We start from the raw sequence: 21,596 nt of genomic DNA, 5'->3' as shown, positions 1-21,596 counted from the left end.
AGATACAGCCTAATACTTCAGAGCCATATATCAAAACTGGTAGACAGTCTGTTACAATCTTCTTAGTTCACTTTAGTGCAAAATATTGGAACATGGCTTCTGAGGGGGTAGGGTTAGTATACTAGTATACTAGTGTACTAGTTTCACCAAAATTGCTATCTATTCAATTAATCAATCCTGCCAAGTTATGGTGTAGGACATCTGCCTACCTGTTTTACAAAACAACATTCTGCCATTCTAAAAAACTGTTTAATAGCTTTACTCACTCTGCTGTGAGCCTTTTTAAAGAAATAACCACAGAAAGATGTAAGTAAGGAATTAAATGTTACTAAGGCTTCAGTATTTGAGTCACAAGCATTATGTAAATGTATTGTCTGTTGCATATGTGACTACCTTTATTTTACATACTCGGGGAAACATCTACTCTGTTCTCTCTGCAGCTCTCTGTGGGGGATACATTCAGGGCTCCAGTGGCACCATCTTGTCACCAGGTTTTCCTGATTTTTATCCCAACAATCTTAATTGCACATGGATGATAGAAACCTCTCATGGTAAAGGTGAGTGCTTCTTGGCATATTATAAACTCCCCTGCAGTGTTTCTAGAAAATTTGGTTAGGCAAAAAAAATTTGTTGATGAGTCTTCTTTTAACCTAACTATGATCTATACAGTTAATATGCATGTAAAGATAGTCATATTTAAAGGTGAATGGGGTGAAAAGGATGTTGTAGATCTTTTCCAACATGGTTAGATGGCCAAGCATTTTATTCAAATGTTCACAATTTATAGTCTCAGCTGGCTCAAAAGGCATCAATGAGAAATAAAGTGTACAAAAAAATTTTGAGTCAAAATGATAAAGTTCAAATTTGTATGGAGCAGGAGAGGGACCGCCTACGTGCCACCCTCCACCCATTTCTTTTAGATAGAACATTGCCTAATGCAGGCAGAAGTCTATGCAAGGAACTGCCACAGGTCTCTGTATTTCATAACAATGCACAAAGGCCTGCACCCATATGGCAAAAGCAGTTTGCACACTGCAAAAAATGTCCATTTGCTGCCTTTTTGCACACTGTGTTCTTAAACATAAACAACCCCTTATATATTTCTACTGAGTTTATATAAAGAAGTGACAGGAATGCTGAGGAGGCTGGTAGAGACTGATGAAGGAAACAGTAGTCTTCGAGCTGCCACAGTTAAAAAGAAAGGTTGTCAACCATCTGCTGATGACAGAAAAATCCCTAGTTTCCCTCTGCAAAGCATAATTTAGTTCTCATACCACCATTCAATCAATGATAAACAGGCATCATTACTCCCATAGGGTTGTACAAATTCACAGGAATGTCCTATGGAATCACAGATGCCAAAGGGGCATTTTATAAGCTTAAAATAACCTGTAAAAAATAACCTGTGTAAAAATCAAAAAAAAAATTGTTGCGCAGTGAATCCATGTCTGGTGAAAAATTTTGCTCATCACTCACTGATTATACCCCTTGGAGATCTTAATTTTGAGATTATTATAAATAACTTGAATGAAAACATAGTGTTTGCCTAGCCTATTGATATGTATTTCCAGAGTTTAGATATGGTGTTCAAAGAACAAAACCAGACCAAGAAAATTGCTACCATCTTACAACTAAAGCCACCTGTCATATGGCAACTGTGCTCCTTTCTACATTTAGCAGGATATTACAGGAGATTTAATAAAAGGTTTCGCCCAGTTGCCAAACCATTGCACCAGCTGGGGTATAAGCTATAAAAAAGGACTCGGCATATATACTAGGGAGAATGCCAAGAAAAGTCGTTATAATAGCAAAAAAGTACATTTCTATGCTAGTTAGAGCATATGCGGAATTAAATAAGCCATTCATTGACTACACTAATGGCAGCTTAATTGGTATATAATTTAAAAAATGTAGTTCCAAATCAATGGATAACCATTAAAAGAATTCTATGAAAGTCAAGCAGGCTTAAAGATAAATGAAAACATTATGCTTCTCAAATAATTCTCAAAAACCACTTTTACACTCAACATTTGCTATCGAGTACAGATTAAAATCACACATTTTTCCACATTGTTTGCTCAACGTGGGCATCTCATAGATTTCCAGTAGTACCAATTATGTATCCTAGTATAAATATTCATTGTGATCCTGGGTCAGACCTGGCAAAAATAAACAGAAGCAGCAGGACCTTAACTCCAATTTGCTTCCCTACAGCTTGCTAACCCACACCCCCATTGCAGCTCCCATTAAGCAAGGTTCAGCTTTGAAGACCAGCACAACCAACATAGCCATATTGACTCAAGCATAATACTGCACAGGTTGCACTGACAGATTTTCTATTCTGGTTTGGCTTTCACTTGGGTGATGACATTTTGACAATAAATACAACTAATAAACTTAGCTATTGGTGATGACTGATCAAGTCACGAAATGTGCATATATACAAATTAAATGAATATGGGATTAGTTTCATTAGTCTACTATAAACTACAAAATAAATGCAACAATTTGATTGGTTGCTATGATCAACTGCACTAGTGTAATGTAGTTCTTATGTAAGTGAAACAGCCCACAATGCAGACAGACACCAGTTTGTTTTCATGAAGGTGTTTCATCAACCCTGGAAAATTTGCCCATGAGCAGTAACAGATAGCAACCAATTAAATTGTTGCATTTGTTGTTCTACCTGCAGCTGGTTGATAAATGAGCCCAACTACTGCTTGGGTTGTGCTAAGATTTTAAAAATAGGATAACATTAAAGTCTGCTCCTGTGGGTACAGAACAATAACAGTCAGACATTTAACTTTATCGCTGTCCTGTGGTGAAATGTATAAGAATCAACAGCCTTCCTGAGTAAAAGTAACTTTTGGGGTTTCTGCCCAAAAGTAAAACGATACTGCTTTATGTTGGTCAGAAAACCATATGCACAGGTAGCAGGGATAGCCTCTATAAATCTTGCAATGCTTTTCTTGAACCTGTACAAAGCTGTGATTGCTATTGGCAGTAATTGGATAGCATAATTATGTACTTGTTAAAGACTAGCTTAAAGGGGCTAATTTCCTTGGTACATGACAGTGCCTTATTGTACACTCCCCTTTAACTTTGTACTGTTAGACGCACAATTAATGTGCCAATTGTTCCCTTTGAGGTTTCGACAGTTTTAAAATATGCTCCTTTGTGTAAGCAATCTGCACATCAACTTGTGTTAATGGCATCTTTGTACCGTTCCTTTATGCAGCTGATTAAATTATATTTGTCCTTGCCCCTCGAATTACATTAGCCGAAAGCATTATGCTTTGGTGATTCCGAACTAGCTGCCGTATGTGTGGGAGGTTGAAACTCACTAGGAGCTTAAAGCATTAACACAAGGGAATAGGCGAGGGCATAAATTACTTCCTCACTCTCTGCTTTAGATGCCAGCTGATCGTGATCATGTGTTAATTTTTTAAATTATCTTTCAAGTTATTGATCTCAAAAGATGAGAAGAATATTTTCGTTTTATTTATTTTGAAAAGGTCTGTTTATATATACATATACGTATATATATGATCTATCTTTGTGTATATATATACTGTATATATATATATATAGTTTTCGATAGGACCAGAACTCTTGTATAAAAAAAACTTGTACAAATCATACAATCGTACAAAATTGTATCATATATTGTTAGTGTCCAATGTTTTGGTTGAAGTCCTATTGAAAACTGTAGATCTTTATTCACCATATTGATTTTCGAAGGATAGTGCAGACCCGTTTTGTATATACTGTATGCATATGCAAACTTTTATACAGCATTTTGACAGCAACAGCAGCAAAGTGTAACTTAATTTTTTGAAAGGACAGATAGATATAGATAGAAAGATAAAATCTTACTTTATCCCAAGGAAGTAAAATATAAATAGGTTTTCTGGGAGAAATGGTTAATCAAATGTGACCCCCTAACCACTCAAGCAAAGCTGCAGAAATGTATCTGTTATTTAGTAGTAAAGAATGCTGGGAGCTGTTCAGTTCAAGTGGCAAGATTCATCTCACAACAGTAAACTGCAAGATTATATTTGACCCTAGCTAAAAATAGTTCTTTTGGCAGCCATTCTTTTCAGTTTTAATTGTGAACCAAAGCCTCAAGCAATTCTGGTTCTCTTACATTTCATTTTAAATTAAAAATACTGAAATATATTCAGTTCTGTATCATGTTTTTTTTTTATAGGCAACCGCTTTTAAAGGGACAACCTAGTAACCCTAGATCATTAGCATCTTACCATATTCTTCAGGATTTTCAGAGCCCTTGTTCTCCCTTGTCTTCAGTTGCTTTCACTTATTAGAGAATAAAGTTTCTGTCTCTGCTAAATTGCAAAAGCAATCACTACTGACAGAAAAGCCTGCTCATCTCCTATTGGCCGCTGCATGGCACTACTCGGAAGAATATTGGAAAGTCTCTTGTCTTACTATCACAACCATATTTGCAAATAACTTTAAAACCATTTAGAATACTTTATTGTTTTGTTTACTGAAAATGTGGGAATTACATTTTCTTTTTTTGGACGGAGATCCCATATAGGAGAAAATGAGTTTAATATTGGAATTTTTTTTAAACACTGCATTTTAATGTTTAAAACATGCCCCTGGTTTTAAGTGACATTTCTAAAGATTCACTAAAATAAGAGTCTCTAGCTACAGTCTTTACACGAATAGTTTCCCTTTAGGAGTTTAGCATTTAAATCTACCACTAGTTATTTTCTTAAGCTTACGGCTGAGTGTTTCTACTCTGGCTGGTTGGCTTTGCATGTCTATCAACTCAATCCTATTTTGTAACCTAATTTATCAGGTGATAAAAAGAGAAGAAATAAGAGTTAGAAATAAGTAGAATTTAGCAACAGGTTTTGCATGCCCTTTTTATTACAGTACTTAGTTTCTATAGAGCTATTCCTCAATATAATGTTCCTAGTAATGGAACATTAAGCTTAAATTCTCTGCTTTTTGTACTTTCATGCTTCTTCAGACTTCTAGGCACAGATATAAACAAGCACAGAAAGAAGGGATTATGGTTATTATACAGCCCGGAGAAAACTCTTATATTAAGGCACAATGCCTGTTTACACAAAGCTTGCAATCAAACAGTTATTTCATTGCACCTTTTAAATATAATTTGTGGAAACCTGTGGGCCCTTACTTTCCAGCCTTTTGTAGCTTTCACGTGTGTGCAGTGTATGTCATAGAAACCTTTTACTGAAGAAGCCTTATTTTTTGAACCTTCAAACTGGGTGTTTTTTAGAATTTGCAATTTAACAACCTTGCAAATGAGCAAAATTACACTGCAAAATGTGATGCTTCGTTCTTATTTTTGCAAATGTTAATTTTGTTTATTCTAATAGAAAAGTTAGTTTTATAGTCTTAGTTTTTTAAATAGGCAATATAGCCTATAATATAGCCTATTTAGCCTATTATCTTTAAATAGGCAAAATAGCTGCTTGATGCAAGCATGACTATTCAACAGTATCTGATACGTTATGCCATTATTATTATTATTGTTATCTTTTACTTATACTGACATATTCCACAGTGCTCTTCAAAAATAAACTACTTTAGATATCAGCCACCAATTTAGAATCATACTGGCCCATTGAGATACAAGGAAAACGCCTTGTGGGTCCTGGTGTCAATGGGCCCACCTGCTTCTAACCACATGGCCTATTTCATTGTAATTTGATGTTTCTGTATGGGAATATAGAGTAAATATTATAGTATGTTAAGAAAAGAGACTAGAAAAAGAAGAAGAAAGAGGTTGAGCGAGGGGAGGAGAAAAAGGTTTAAAAAGTGGTCCTGTGGTCCAAGGGTTTCTGCTGGGCTCCTGCATCTCAGTCCAACACTGTGTGCACACAAGCTACTGCCTCATACTTTACTGTCTGCTTGAAAAATAAATTAATAGATACACCTTCAACTCAAACATGATTAGTAAACTTTGGTCCTAAAAATATTCATCTAAAATGACTTCTCTGCTCTGGAATTAGTAAATAGAAGACAGAAACTACAGTATGTTCCTAAAACTATGGTATTCCCTAGTAGATTTACAATATCTTAATAAAACTTTGATATTAACGGACAAGGAAAGGTACAATCACTGGAACCACAGGGGTGGTGCAAAGTCGTTGGGCATTCATTCCCAGTGATTCTAGGTGTTTAATTTTGACCCTCAACTGATGCTCCTTCTCTACAAATAATGCATGAGCCTGTGGTTCCAGCCTCCCAGCCTGTGCCACCCTAAGTAAGCAAATTCACAGTACAGAAATTGTTTGCTGATTTCTGTAATTCCCAGACCCAGGAGATGCCTTGAAAACAGGGGAAAATCAACAATGTAAATATTTCTTGCCATTTCTTGCTTAGGGGAAGTTATTACCAGTTTGCATGTGCCACACTAACTTTAATTTGTGAGTGCATAAGGACATTCTGGGCCCTCTGAAGATAGGAATTATCACTACAAAGACAAAAAATCTCCTCCTTAGAAAGAACATTAAATGTTAACTCTGTATAATGTATTTTAACAGCACACAGTGGAAAGGAGTCTGAACCTTTAAATATCACTGCAATTAATCCTTAAACTTGTGGCTGATGCTGCCACATTGGTCCAGGGTCCTACCAAAAATACTGTATCTTTTGACTTTGACATTTGAATGCCTTTGTTTTCGTAACATATTAAAACTATTGGTGCTCTTTATTTCCTGCAATAGTGTGACATTCGTACAATGACGCTGCATAATATTAACACAAAGATGTCATTTCCATCGGTTAAACTGGTTACTGTTAAACTTTTACTGTTATCTTCTTCTGGATCTTAACTATTCTTTGCCCTTTCACAATAGGTGTGTTCTTTACATTTCATACCTTCCATCTGGAGAATGGCCATGATTTTCTACTGATCACAGAAAACAGCAGCTTTATACAACCTCTAAAACGTCTAACAGGGTCCAGCCTACCAGCTCCCATTAGTGCCGGTTTGTATGGAAACTTTACTGCTCAGCTCCGATTCATCTCTGACTTCTCGATGTCATATGAGGGATTTAATGTCACATTCTCGGGTAAGAAAGATCCCTTTATCATTAGCTGCTTGCATTCCATGGAAATCTAAAACATTTATTACTGAGTTGCTGCATGTATTACAAGTATTATTCTGTAGCTTAGTCTAATTTTAGGGGCAGATTTTTCAAAATGTTGGATTGGAGCTTACCACATAAAAATTCACCCGCTTGATATTCATTCCTATGGGATTTTTTTTGAAAAAAAAGTATTTATCAAATGGTGAACTTTTACCCACTGATAAATATGCTGGCTGAATTTTTCTGTGGTGAGCTCTAATCTCACATTTTATTAAATCTGCCCCTAAGTGTATGTTGTTTGAATAATCATGAAAAACCTAAACACATTATCTTAGTTACATTACACTTTGTATACTGTTAATTTTTTATGAGGACAGACCGTGAAAGAGTGTGAGAGAGAAAGCTGCGCCTGTGCCAGATGGAGCCACTTGCTGAACATATAGAACACCTTCATATTAATCATATTTTAATGCATACACCCTATACTTGCTATTCAGTGAGACTTAATCTGCTTCCAAAAAAAATCTGTGAATTGCACAGGCAATTGCAGGGAGAAAGACTTTTATAGCAAAGCCCTAGCACAAATCTGTCAGGTGTCAAGCAACTAACATGACAGTCCCAATGGGAAATCAGAAAACCATTAATTTCTTACAGTCTGTTTTATGGTAAAAAGCACCCTGTGGAGAAAGAATTCCTCCCCAGTTTTCCTTGATCTATGTACTGCTTGAAACACATATCAAAGCTACGGGCTGATAATCCAAAAAATGTGTTTTATTGTAAATTTTTCAAATGTTAATTATGAAGGCTAATAAGGAGTATGGTTTGCTATTTCTATATGGGCCCCTGGCATAATGAACCAAAAATGTCCCTCTTCCTGCCTCTCACCCATCACCCCTTTACTGGAGCCTGCAAAACAATGGTGTGTCAGTATAAAAATGCGTGTAATGTCAATCTGACATGATGGCCAGTATGCATCATCATGCCATCATTACTTTGTTATGTCACCATTTCAAATGGAATAAAATTCAAAATATATCGATGCCCCAAGCCTGGATTCAAAGCCCAGTTTTGGTCTTTGTTTCAAAGTTGGGTGAATTCCATTTTGCCTTTGCTGATTTGATTTCTGACTCCTTGCCTGTTCCCAATCATCCCAATTGCTGCTTGGCTATGCCATTATCTGAATCTTGAGTAAAGGCCTGTAGATATTGTGCTATTGGACTTAGGCAAGCTCTTCAGTGTCAGGCTTCTTACTAAAGTCCCAACTTCCCGGTACATATGCGTTTGTGGTCCTGAGACAGGGAGAATACAATTAAACATCCAAGATTCATGGAGAGTTTTAAATGGGGGTGAGGGGCACATTTACTGTGACCTCCTTGACAGTTTTGCTAACAAAGACATAAACAGACTGATTACTTTTTACTGCATCCTGGTTTTCATCCATATAAATTCATTGATTAATATACCTGGAGATTTAACTATAAGGGAAGGCTAAAGCATGTAATTTATACCTCTGTGGGGTTAACTGTGTGTCAAATAAGTGTGATCTCCAACATCGATTTGTGAACTTGTAGTAGACAGTGGGATATTGACAATACATATGTAAGTTGCATCTAGCTCAGTGAGCTTACTTAGCTCATTCATACACGATAATATTCATAATTGCTCTTCTACTGTGCACTGAAAACATAATTGAATTGATCCACTTATTATGTTGAATTACATTTTCTCTTGTAGCTATAATCTGAGAAAACATCATTGCTTACATCCAAACAAAAATAATCATCATTTGTATAAAATAAAGGAATTAGAATAAATTTGGAATGTTATAATTTTGACATTAGTTAATGCATACTATAACTCTCCTTCGCCATTCCATCCATCCAAGTTTTATATTGTCATATTGTCAATCAGTGTACAGATTGCCCACCAAGATACCAGGAAAAACTCCCACTGGGCACAGGTGTCAGAGTACTCACCTGCTCACCCAACCATGCAGCCTTGCACAATTTGCCCATACCATGTCCATTCGCTGTTTCTGAATGACAAGAGGAGATGTGGAAATAAATATAGGTGATAGGAGACTAGAAGAAATAAAAAGATGAATTAAGAGATGAGGTAAAATAGTTGGGAGAATTGGTCTGTGGTGTTAAGTTTTCTGGTTGGCCCCTGATGATATTATTTGCGTAAGTCAATCAGTTATGTGTTGAGTTGCTGTGTTGAGTTGCTTTGCCCTGGATAGTAAGAGCAATATCATTCAGTATAAAGCTGATTTATAATAAATAGCACAAATAAGATGTAAGGCAGCAGGTTTGTAACTGCTTTGCCTGTCTTTTTCTGCCTTGATGTTCCTACTTAATTTCCATGTGACGGATACAAATGTTCTGCCAGAGGCTGTGTGTGTAACACTGCTGCTCTGTATACATTGCATCCGCATTCTTAATCATATGTCCCTGTCAGTTACAATGCATAATTTATTGTATAGAGCTCAAAGCCTGTAGCTTGGCTTTACTATGCAAATTCTGCTCTGCTGGTTCAAAGAACTTACAGTCTAGTTTGTAACCAAAGTATAATTTGTGAATGGGATTTAAGCTTACAATTCTACCTTAAAGGAGAACTAAACTATAAAAATGAATATGGCTAGAAATACCATATTTTATATATTGAACTTACTGAATGGTTTAATACCAGCCAACTATTGGCAACTATTCTTAGCAACTATCTGACTGCCGCTGTAAGTTTCTGGGTTCTATTGTTTTTATGGGGATTGTATGTTGCTTCTGCTAATATAAAAAAAAAAGTATAACCAAATTATTTTATGAATTACATGCAAAAATTGAGAGCAATACCTAGGGTCAGACTCAGTGCTCAGGCCAGAATGTAAGAAAGGGGAATGGATTCTTTAGGTAGCACCTAGTAATAATTGGTTGAACGTAAACCAATAAGAATAGTAGGCTTTGTAAAACATAGCAGGAAATACTAATTCACTAGACCCCTCTTGACTGTCTTGGTAGCACAGAGGTTAGGGAAGAAAAGTCTGAATCCCTCTGGTTTAAATTCCAGGATTCTTACAAACCCAGAGATAGAGGCACAGGGAAGAAACTGTGTTTGGAGAAGCACTGTGTTAGAGAAGCTTTAATATTATTTTTTATTATCCGACCAGCTTTATTGGCTTTGCAAAGGTATTATGACCCTTTCTATGACTAACAGTTGTATTTTGTAACATGAACTGCAACAGATTACAGTAGGCATTGTCATACAAAATAAGATCATTTTAAATACTGTGAGAAAATAATATGTTATATTACACCTTTCATTATGTTATTGAAGGGTCATACTTCACTTTTACAGGGCTGGCACAGAAAAGCAGTGCAAGTAAAATTGTTAATATTAGTGTAATGCATGGAAACTGCAATTTAATGCCAGTCAGATGTGAATAATTCACTGCTGTCCTAAGAATACAAAAGCAAATAATGAGTACAAATGTAGATAATGGCACCATACTAACAATGGATAAAATAGAACGGGACTGGGGGATTATTATTTCAGGTGCCTTAAGGAATATATCGAAGAAATAATTAAAAGATATACCATGATTCTAAAACACACTGGAAAATATATTACAGTATAACAGATAGAAAAGAAGGTAGTGATTTCTCTTTATGGATTACCTACTGGGTCACTCATACATGGATAAGAGCAGTCTCGAAAAATTATTAATAAAAGAGAGATTTTTTTCAGGAATCTCTGAAAATATATATGTGAAGAACTATATGCCTTAAATTAAAAATTGAAGCAAAATTCAAGATATCTGTTGTTACATGAAAGGAGAGGTTTCTATAAACACACAGCAATTAACAAAATATTAGCAAAATGTAGATATTCATTTTCAAGTTTTATAAGAGAAACAACTGTAAAAGAGGCAACCCCCAATTCCCTCTAAAAGAGGATAAACCTGTAGTCCATGTATATGTCCAAATGTGAGAAAGGGTAGTACACCTTCTTCAGTTCAAATGACTGGTAGGGAATTCCCCGGTATTTAAACTCTTGATGGTAGTAGAGTCACAGACATCCAATCACAATGGTTCCATTGAACTTGTTCAGTTAGGTGTTAGCTGAAACTGACAGGTGTAAGAAGGTATGATCCAATCACAATGGTACCAAGATTCTCATTGATGAAGGTGTTAATCCTTCAAAGTACATGACTGGAAGTGTGAACTGTTGTGAAACTGCCGGGGTAAGGATGTCAACGCGCCATTGTATGTTGGTGACAAGCGGTGTCTCAGGCCCCCTCCTCTGTTCAGGGATGGTTTTTCCAGGTTGGCATAAATGGCCTCTTTCACACCTCTTTCAAACCATCTGTCCTCTCGGTCCAAAATATGCACGTTACTGTCCTCAAAAGAGTGACCTTTTTCTTTGAGGTGTAGATAGACCGCTGAGTCTTGTCCTGAGGAGTTTGCCCGCCTATGTTGGGCCATTCTCTTACAGAGAGGTTGTTTTGTCTCCCCAATATATAAGTCTGAGCACTCTTCACTACACTGGACAGCATAGACCACATTACTCTTCATGTGCTTGGGTGTTGGGTCTTTCGGGTGCACCAGCTTCTGTCTCAGGGTGTTGCTGGGTTTGAAAAACACAGGAATGCGATGTTTGTTGAAAATTCTCCTAAGTTTTTCTGATGTTCCAGCATCAGGGGAGACAAAACAACCTCTCTGTAAGAGAATGGCCCAACATAGGCGGGCAATCTCCTCAGGACAAGACTCAGCGGTCTATCTACACCTCAAAGAAAAAGGTCACTCTTTTGAGGACAGTAACGTGCATATTTTGGACCGAGAGGACAGATGGTTTGAAAGAGGTGTGAAAGAGGCCATTTATGCCAACCTGGAAAAACCATCCCTGAACAGAGGAGGGGGCCTGAGACACCGCTTGTCACCAACATACAATGGCGCGTTGACATCCTTACCCCGGCAGTTTCACAACAGTTCACACTTCCAGTCATGTACTTTGAAGGATTAACACCTTCATCAATGAGAATCTTGGTACCATTGTGATTGGATCATACCTTCTTACACCTGTCAGTTTCAGCTAACACCTAACTGAACAAGTTCAATGGAACCATTGTGATTGGATGTCTGTGACTCTACTACCATCAAGAGTTTAAATACCGGGGAATTCCCTACCAGTCATTTGAACTGAAGAAGCCACTCGGATGAGTGGTGAAACGTTTTCAAGAAAAACTCAGAAAAGTCCAGTTGTTTTAGACTTAATTCTACTAGATACTGTATATGATTTAAAAACACTTGCATTCTCTTACACACGTGACCATCATGATTTGACAATAAATCTATAAATAAATCATTTTGGTTTGACGCATCATTTTGGTTGATTACATTAAATTCATTAAACATTAAACTTTTCGTCCCACAGTGTAGCACTCAGTTCATACCTGGGTTTATGTTCTTCTCATGTCAGTCTAGACTAGGGTTTTTTCCATTTAGGCACATGCTTACTTTTCATAATAAAGGATATGCTCACAATTAATAGGTAATCTTACAACTCTTGGTTGAAAACTTCCTTTGTTAGGCGTCCCCTCTAATGTGAGCAAAATAGAAGGTGTATCCACCTCTCCCTTCTTTTTGCACTGGGTATAGATTTTCTTTATTGAGTAATGTAATAAAACATGCAGTTGGGTTGTCTTTTATACGGGTAATGGCACACAGGGAGATTTGTCACCTGTGGTTAAATCTTGCTAAATTTTCCAAAAATGCTTTCCTAAAGGCAATAGTAAATTGCCAAAGGCACCTGAAGTTTCTTGAGCAGAATATTTGGGTGACTTTGGAGAACGAAGTGCTGCATGTAATTGATGTAATAGAAAGGAGATAGTTTGTACCAGATCTAGTTATCCATAGCAACCACTCGATAGGTAATATTTCCCTGTTTCAAAGCAAAGTTTTGGTTGATTGCTATGGGTTACCAGGTCTGGTGCAAAGGCTGCACTTTTTATTAGATCACCTCAAATTAATGCTATATGTGCTATACAACCCTCATTTCAACAGGTCACTATTAGTATTTGAGATCACAACGCAAATAAGAATTAGAAAAGGCAAAACGTTTTAATCCCATTGCAATCAGATCGATGCTTTAAACTGATGACCTGTAAGTGCTACTGGTTGAGCAAGCTTTGCATCTTGTATTGCCCCATAAGTGGACTCTTGTTATGAGTAAGATATCTGATCGGGTGGAATAAAAGTCTCACATTTAACAATCCCTTAAACTTGGAGACAGTATGTCCCATTTGCATAAAAGCGGGTTGTTGGTTGGACCCTCTGATACCTTAGGCTGATGCCACATGAGGGTAGTTCTGGGCCTGTGGAAAAATGCAGCCCCTCCACTGAAATCAGCCTTCATCCTTGCCTGCAATCAGAACCATTGTGCTGACCTAGGTGCATGCACACCAGATATTGGCAAATAAACACAAGAGCCAATATCTGCTGTGTGTGCCAGCACCTAGGCTGACACAATGGTTCTGGGTGCAGGCAAGGTAGGAGGCTGATTCCAGCAGAGGGGCTGATTCTAAGCCCCTGTGGCATCAACCTTATAGTTCATAGACTACCCCAGTCTTGAAATAATAATAGGAAGACTATCAATAATACATTCAAGAAATGTGAGTTATTTCCTAGCCTTTCAAGTTTAGAGACACAAGAAAATAATGAGATTTATAGAAAGATGGTCCAGGTCAGCAAAGGTTTTCTGCAATACTGATGTAATAACATCATATATTTTAATGCAGAGAAAATGGCTGCAGAGAGTACAAAGTTGACATTTTGCCAGAAATGGAATTGGATTGACTGGGCTTTTTAGTGAGTTGGGAGGAAAATGGTTTAGTAGCCTAATGCAGATATAGATAGAAGTGGGAGGAAACAGTATGAATTCTTTATAATTAGCACTTTATTACTGGCCAGATCAAGTTTATATTATAACTGCATATGTAAAATCAATTTAGCACTGGCATGAACATACAGAAGTCAGAAGTGCAAAAACCAGTAATAGAGAATTAGATTTTTACCTATGATTGGAGGATTTCCATCTATTTTTCCTTTTATGTTTATAATGCTATCATTGTAATATACCTGCCAGGTGGCAATCATGTGGCCATTATAATGGTAATAAATGAATTGCTATTAATTGTTTCACAAGTACAAGTCCCTTAATTTCCTGCCTAACTCTGAATGTGTCTAACTGTTGGTGGATTAGTTCTGTTCCTTGGATTTATATATAGACATATGTCTCTGTATTATTATAAAAACATAAAAACCATTTCTTGATTGCTGAGAAGGGCTAGAGAACTCTGACATGTAATTTTTAAAAGCAGTGGATAATTTTGAATTGATTATATATAGAATGTTCTGCAAGGTATTCAATGACAATAGAGCTACCTTAACTACAAACTGCTAAGATGGCTATAAGGAAAGGATATAGCAGATGATATTGAATTGTTGCCTGTTGTTGGGTATTTTCATGTAATTCTAACTCCACTTTGTTAATACCACTAGAATATGACCTAGAGCCTTGTGATGAGCCAGAGGTCCCAGCCTACAGTATCAGAAAAGGCCTTCAGTTTGGTGTTGGCGATTCCTTGACTTTCTCCTGTTTTCCTGGTTATCGTCTGGAAGGAGCATCTCGCATCACCTGCCTGGGAGGTAGACGGCGTGTGTGGAGTTCGCCTCTCCCAAGGTGTGTTGGTAGGTGGTCCTGTGCTTTAATTTTGCTTAGTTCCTTTTTTGGGGGGGAGGGTAGAGGGGGGTAAAGCCATTATGTAGATATTTTGATTGAAATAGATTTCTCAGGATGTGGGATTGGGTAAAATTGTTGTATGTTAGAGAACATGTTAAAATGTACGCGGGTTAGTCTAATTATTCAGTAGGATGGCATTATTGTTAGACTGAGATCAATGAATTGTTATACAGAATGGGCACATAAGGATCTTTGGGTTATGCTTTGTATTATTTAAACAGTGTGATAAAAGATTCAGTGAGTTTAGCAATATTAATGTCAAAAGAGAGGCTGGTGTGATTTAATACATAGTAGCATAATATGCAGCATTGGGAGGCAAACTGGATTATTTGACAGAAGAATGCATAAAGGCCTATTTTTCTTATAGCAATAAGGCAAAGCAAACATTTAGACAGGTAGGAATTAGAGCTTCTTTGGTTTAATATTTACTTTCAGACATCTGGTTTTGCATGTCACAGCTTCATACTTTTATGGACATCATTACTCTCTGTGGTTTCACTTCTACAGACTAAATAAATTGGAGTCTTACCCTAGTCTTACCCTAGCACTAGACAATTTTTTTTTCACTATTTAATTTTAGTTTATTGTCCACTACATGAAGACACCATACTGCTCTATCCTATAAAGGTGTTAAAGGGTGAAAAGTTTCAAATTCTGACCTTTCTCTTATCCTCAAAACTTTATAAATAGATCCCTGTAATACTAATATGTTCTAGGCGCACTAAATAAATCCTTTATGTATAAAAAATAGAAATGTATAGAATAAGCCTGTATATAAACTATTGATTTAGCAACTAAATTAAAAAAACGAAAAGAAAAAATAGCACAATGGTAATTGTTTTACTGCTACTTTAAGAATCAGTACCGTTTTAGAGTTTAGGGTTGCACCCAGAACTCTAACCACCATAGTAAGACTGAATTTAATTGCTCAGGCAGAAGATTCTGTTTTGACTTGATATATTAACCTGCTTTGATATATGTGTCAATATGCTAATCACTTTGTCAGGAAAGTGTTAATAGAGAAATTATGTTGCTACTTAAGCATTCCCCAGTATGAAACATTTCTCTAATTTGCATGCAATAAAAGTGAATTTATTGCTCTTTTCAGATGCAATTACCATTACATAAAGTAGAACTAAATTCTAAAAAAAATATGGCTCGAAATGGCGTATTTAAAGATATTGAACTTAAATCACCTTAAAGATTTGGCATCTTTATAACTGTAATGATCCAGGCCATTAAATTGTGCACACAAGGTCACCATCTTGGATTTTGTTAGAAATGTCAGTGACACGCACATGCTCAGTGAGCTCTGAGCAGCATTTGAGAAGCTAAGCTTAGGGGTCATTGCAAATAATCCATCAGAAAATTAGGTTTGCCTGTCATATAACCTATTTACAAGTCTAATTGTAAATTTCTGATGCTAATTGCACTGGTTTTAGAGCTGCCATGCAGTAATAACTAGTCGGCTTTATATTGTGACATTTATATTTAATATATACAGTATATTGTGAGTCATCAGCATGGAGCATGTGCAGTGAATCCACATGAAAGACAATGGGGAGCTACCGGGGGCATCTTCAATGGCACAGATCTTCCCTGCTAAAGGGCTGTGGCTGCCTTGGGCTATTACAGAAGCCCAAAACATAATGTACAACATTTCTACCCTACTTCTTTGTTAAACTTTAGGTCTCCTTAAACATTACAATTAAGTTCCACAATTTTTGTAGATATTTATTAATTTTTTCATCAACAAGTATAACAATGTGCCATTATTTTGATAACTGAGGGTTAAATTTTAGCCATGAGTCAGAGTGCATTTTTCCACAGAGGATATTAACAAGATCGCACTCACTAAAATGTGCAAAGGCTCTCACAAGTATAACAAACCCTGCTCACCCAGTGAAATGCAAGTCAATCTGTGCCAAGCAAGAGAAAGGTGCAAGATTGTAACAAGCTGACAGTATGATGTGTCACCAATTGTTGCTGTGTTAGAGGAAAATAAATGAGTTGGTACTGGACAAATGAACAGAAAATTGACAAATAGAGCAAACAGGGTACTTCTAGACACCCTGCTTTGCTAGAGAGTGTGAAAAATGTTTCCAATAAACTCCACGTGGCTTGAAAGATTTTAGCATTGAGCTGGGTGGTGGGATGCTGGGACACATTTTTCTACACAGGGACATTAACAGTTGTGGTGGGGGGTTTATTCTTGTCCCCATGCATACAATTATGGCTGACAGTAGTTTAGAAAACCTAGAGTTAGCACTTTGAAAGCTGAAGAAAAAAGTGTGAATTATGAATTGGCTAAAGGCACAGTTGAAATTAAAAACTATGCCTGTATAGCATTTAAGGAAGAACTATAAAGAGAAATGAAAGTGATATCAGTCAAATAACCTTTATAGCTAGCCATGGGATGCAATAATACTGCTTAGGGACATCTACTGCATCTAGCGAAGAACTTTGCATGGTTTGGGGGACAAAACTCATCTTCCAATAAATTCAGAGTGCCACTAGCAAATCATAACCCCCAGCTTGTTTTTCTCTTCCAGCTGAATGTGGAGCATCTGTTACTGGAACTCAGGGTGTCCTGCTCTCTCCAAACTACCCAGCCAATTACAGTAACAACCATGAATGCATTTACTCTGTCCAGAGCCAGCCAGGAAAAGGTGTTCAGCTGAGAGCTAGAACATTTGACCTGCGTCCTGGAGACTTCCTTAAGGTACGGTTACTAATTCATAAGCATAAAATGTCAGACTGTCCAACGCCTAGAAATCAGAGTTTTTTGGTCAAGAACAACCTTCCATCCTTACTTGCTCAGCTATATTTATCATCTATGCAATCAAAATAAGATAAAGCTTAAAAAAGGTACAAAAGCCCTATCAGCACACATTTTCATGTGTAAATAAAAATAAATTGGTAAATACCTCATTTGTATTTTCATCCCCCTTTCTTCCAGGTTTATGATGGGCACAATAACTCTGCCAGACTCCTTGGAACTTTCAGCAAGTCAGACATGCTGGGGAAGAGCTTGAACAGTACCTCAAGTGCCCTATGGTTGGAATTCGTATCTAACTCCGAAAATACTAGCAAAGGGTTTGAGTTGTATTATTCAAGTAAGTCAGACCTTTTTTACCTTGCAGTAGATCAAATAAATTACCTTGTGAATTATGTTTGTGTTGCTCTGGCCTTGTAAATCTTCTCCAGCTCTATGGCCACTGATAATAGTCATTATTCACCCATACAAATAGTAGTCTTCTGTGACTCCCCTAAACTCCACTATTTGTAATTAACAAAATAATACCTTCACTTTCCTCCCACCATCTTCTTTATTCCTTCTTGTCTTCCTCTACACTAACTGCCTTAGGTACTACTTCTTTTCCTAAACCTTTTTCCATGACTTCCTATTCATTTGATATCTGGTTCTTCCCATGGTTCCTCTGCGTCTCCCTACTTCTTTCTGTTCGTCCTTACATTAAAGGTGTAAGATGTTTTCTCAGCTGCTGAAGTTAATTGCAGGTGTTTGCATGGAAACAAATACTCAAGGTTTGTCTCATTAAAAGGTGACAAGATTTGTTTAGAGAAGTATAAAAGATTTTCCGTGTGTGTGGTACTAATAAGCAGACTCATTAGCAGATCAAAATATACTACATCTTCACCATTACATATATGATAACATTCTTCAAAAGCCACATGGTTCTTACCCATTAAAAGCATGAGAAAAAAAGCTCCCAGGTCTTCCAGGCCTTATCTTATTAATTATGCTGCAAAATGCTAAAAATAACCATGTGTACCATTACCATAAATATGTTCTTGATGCATTTCAGCATCACTGACTTCGTAACAAGACAAGAATGTCCAGTTTACAATCCATCATGCTGGTGGACAAACATCTGATGCAAAACCCTGTTTTTTGTTTTGCTGCATACATAAGTATGTACAGACTTGTGGAAGAATGTAGGTAAAGCTGGTATAGTAGAGGACCTGTTATCCAGGACGCTCAGGGGTTTACAGGATAGGAGATCTTTCCATAATTTGAATCATACCATACATGCAATGGAAGCAATTTTACTTTGTGCAAATATTTTAACCTCATTTAGACAAGTTATTACAAAATGTGCTATGTTTTGCAGTGTAATAACTGCCTAATTTGTCCTTTCTCCTACCAATTTTTCTTCTCTTTATGACATTTCTGTATGTAAATGTTACCTACATTATAATATCGTTTTTGGAGAACGGTTGGATCTTTGTGTTATTTAAACCTTGTTGCCTCATTGTGCTTATTCACTCTGCGTGATTGTTATAAGGGATTTTTTGTCTGAATTCACAACATAGGGGTTTAAAAAGTTCAACAATAATATAAAATGAGGATAATATAATATATTTAGATACTTCTTTCTTTAGCACACTAAGTAAACCTGGCATTTTACCATTTGCATGTTATTAAATCATTTTACTTGCTATTATTGCAGTTTGCAGTATGCTGCTTTCCCCTCTGGCCATCATTCAGTACAAAGTGACAAGTCTGTCTTGCTGTTTTGTGACACTTGCCTGTGCCACCAAGCTTGGCACTAATTGTAATTATCCTCTAGCTGAGAAACTGACAAAGCTGCAGGCAAACAGGTCAGTCTTGCAGCCGGATCACATCTTTCTCACTGTCCTTGTACTGACACTACAGGTTTTGAACTGATTAAATGTGAGGACCCTGGCATGCCACAGTATGGCTACAAGGAAAAGGATGAGGGACACTTTGCTGGAAGTTCTGTGACCTTCAGTTGCGATCCAGGATACAGCCTACGTGGCAGCCGAGTTTTAATGTGCCTGACAGGGGAGCGTAGAGTGTGGGATCAGCCGCTACCAGTGTGCGTGGGTAAGTTGAAATGTCCCCATTGCCTGTTGACTGTGCTTCTGTTATAAAAAGGAAATACATTATATGAGCTCATAAAATATATTCCTGGCATTTTGTTGTAGCAAAAGTGAACCCAACATAGTTTGCAGGGAAAGATTATGTAACATGTATAAAAGAGGGACATTAAATATATATATTCTTTTTATTTCATATATTGAAATGCTAAATACTGCATATTGAAATGCTTTTTAAGTATGACATACAGTATGATATAACCAAGAGAATGATCTTCTGCTTGGAATAGGCCTCTATAGTATTTAAAAAGGCTTAATAAAAATGCACATGAAGAGGCTGCAGTCAGCAGAAGTAAATTTGTACTTGGCAAAATGGCTCAATGGAACATTTATAAGCCTGTCACCATGAAAAATGAGGGGTAATGTAGTATCAGGTGCAAAGTATGCTCCAGTTCCAAATAATTGTAGCAATTGTAGTTATTACTACCCGCTGATTGGTTGATATTGGTTATTAGAACTGAAGCAAGCTTTGTATAAATTACAGTACCCCTGAAGTGTCTAGGCTATATTGTAAATGTGCAGTTCAGTATGTCCAGTGCTAGTATTGCCTGCCTTTACTCTCATACAAGTTGTTTTCTGTGCCTTGGGAGGTCAGGCAGTTAGTGACACTATGCATCCTGCCCCACACTTAGTGCCAGCTTACTGTTCTAATTTTCTGAACCAGGGGCTAGACACAACAGGTTGGTTGGAACAGCTGTTCACTTCTTCCCTACTGGAAAGCATTTAGGCCCCTGTCTCTGTGTTTTCCATGAAATGTGTGGATTCCAGCTGTAAGCAATATATATCAATGGTCCTTATTTTAAAATGCATTCAGATAGATTGCAGAAGTTCACTGTTTTAATATAACTTTTAATCAACGTCTATAGATATCACTCACACTGTAATGCTTTGCATAGTACTGTCTGTATTTTCACAAATTTCATAAATCCATATCAATATTCTGTGTTTCCACCCTATTATTTTTTATTACAAAGTAAAAGAGGGAAGGATGGTGACACTGCAATACCAATACAGCCTTTGCGCTACTTTATGCTACTCTCCATCATAGTAAACTTGCTGGCTAATTTACTAAAAGTCACAGGCCTTGTAACCCATTGCAACCCGTCATATGTTTACTCTTAAACAGATGACCAGTAAATTGTCTCCATAAGTTGTTGCGGGTTACAAAAACCAGAGCACACTTTACCATTTTTATTACATACTGTTCAAAACCACTCACTTGATAGCCTTTAAAGCATAGCAGCTGTGTGAGAAATGGGGAGTGAGTAGGTGAAAAATTGGTATGACATTTTCTTTGTGTGAAATGTGGGTAGCGTGCAACTTTTTTGACGTGCACGACTTTTGCGATTGCGTCTTTTTTTTTCAGAAGTATCGCTAAACAATTCACCAATGCCGAAATGCGGAATTTCACTGCGAATCCATGTCTGGCAAAAAAATCCGCTCATCACTAGTGGTCACTGTATTATGTGACCATGTTATTGTTCATATTTAAAAACCACAACTTTTTGCCCATGCCACAACTGAGGTTTTGCTGGCTCATTTAGAAATAATAAGGAAACAAGTACATTTTTGGCAGTGACTCTTGTATCTTCACACAATTCAAGAGCAATTAACCCCTTAAAACCCTTAATTAATTACTCCACAATTAAGTGAAAACGTCTATTTACTCAGTCTCTTATATTTCCGTTTGAATACGCTTGGCCTACACTATATTCAAAGCTACTTACATACAACTGCTCATATACTGTGTTCTTAAAGCATTTACCACTAAAACAATTCCCCTTCCCA

At 36.9% G+C, this 21,596-nt stretch overlaps 1 protein-coding gene across 2 annotated transcripts in view; it reads left to right on the top strand.

The window, feature by feature from the left end:
• The window catches only part of csmd2 (CUB and Sushi multiple domains 2), a 554,847-nt gene that overhangs the window by 423,771 nt on the left and 109,480 nt on the right, over positions 1 to 21,596 (top strand). For both annotated transcript variants that reach the window (XM_018091826.2, XM_031896919.1), the window contains 6 exons: positions 441 to 557; positions 6,861 to 7,076; positions 14,645 to 14,833; positions 17,438 to 17,607; positions 17,845 to 18,001; positions 19,564 to 19,755. In XM_018091826.2, coding sequence (XP_017947315.2) covers positions 441 to 557; positions 6,861 to 7,076; positions 14,645 to 14,833; positions 17,438 to 17,607; positions 17,845 to 18,001; positions 19,564 to 19,755 — 1,041 coding nt within the window. The remainder of the gene's footprint in view (positions 1 to 440; positions 558 to 6,860; positions 7,077 to 14,644; positions 14,834 to 17,437; positions 17,608 to 17,844; positions 18,002 to 19,563; positions 19,756 to 21,596) is intronic.

Source organism: Xenopus tropicalis, chromosome 2 (genome assembly GCF_000004195.4).
Source record: "Xenopus tropicalis strain Nigerian chromosome 2, UCB_Xtro_10.0, whole genome shotgun sequence".
In the NCBI taxonomy this organism is placed as follows: Eukaryota; Metazoa; Chordata; class Amphibia; order Anura; family Pipidae; genus Xenopus; species Xenopus tropicalis.
This window is presented reverse-complemented; position numbering and strand designations above follow the sequence as displayed.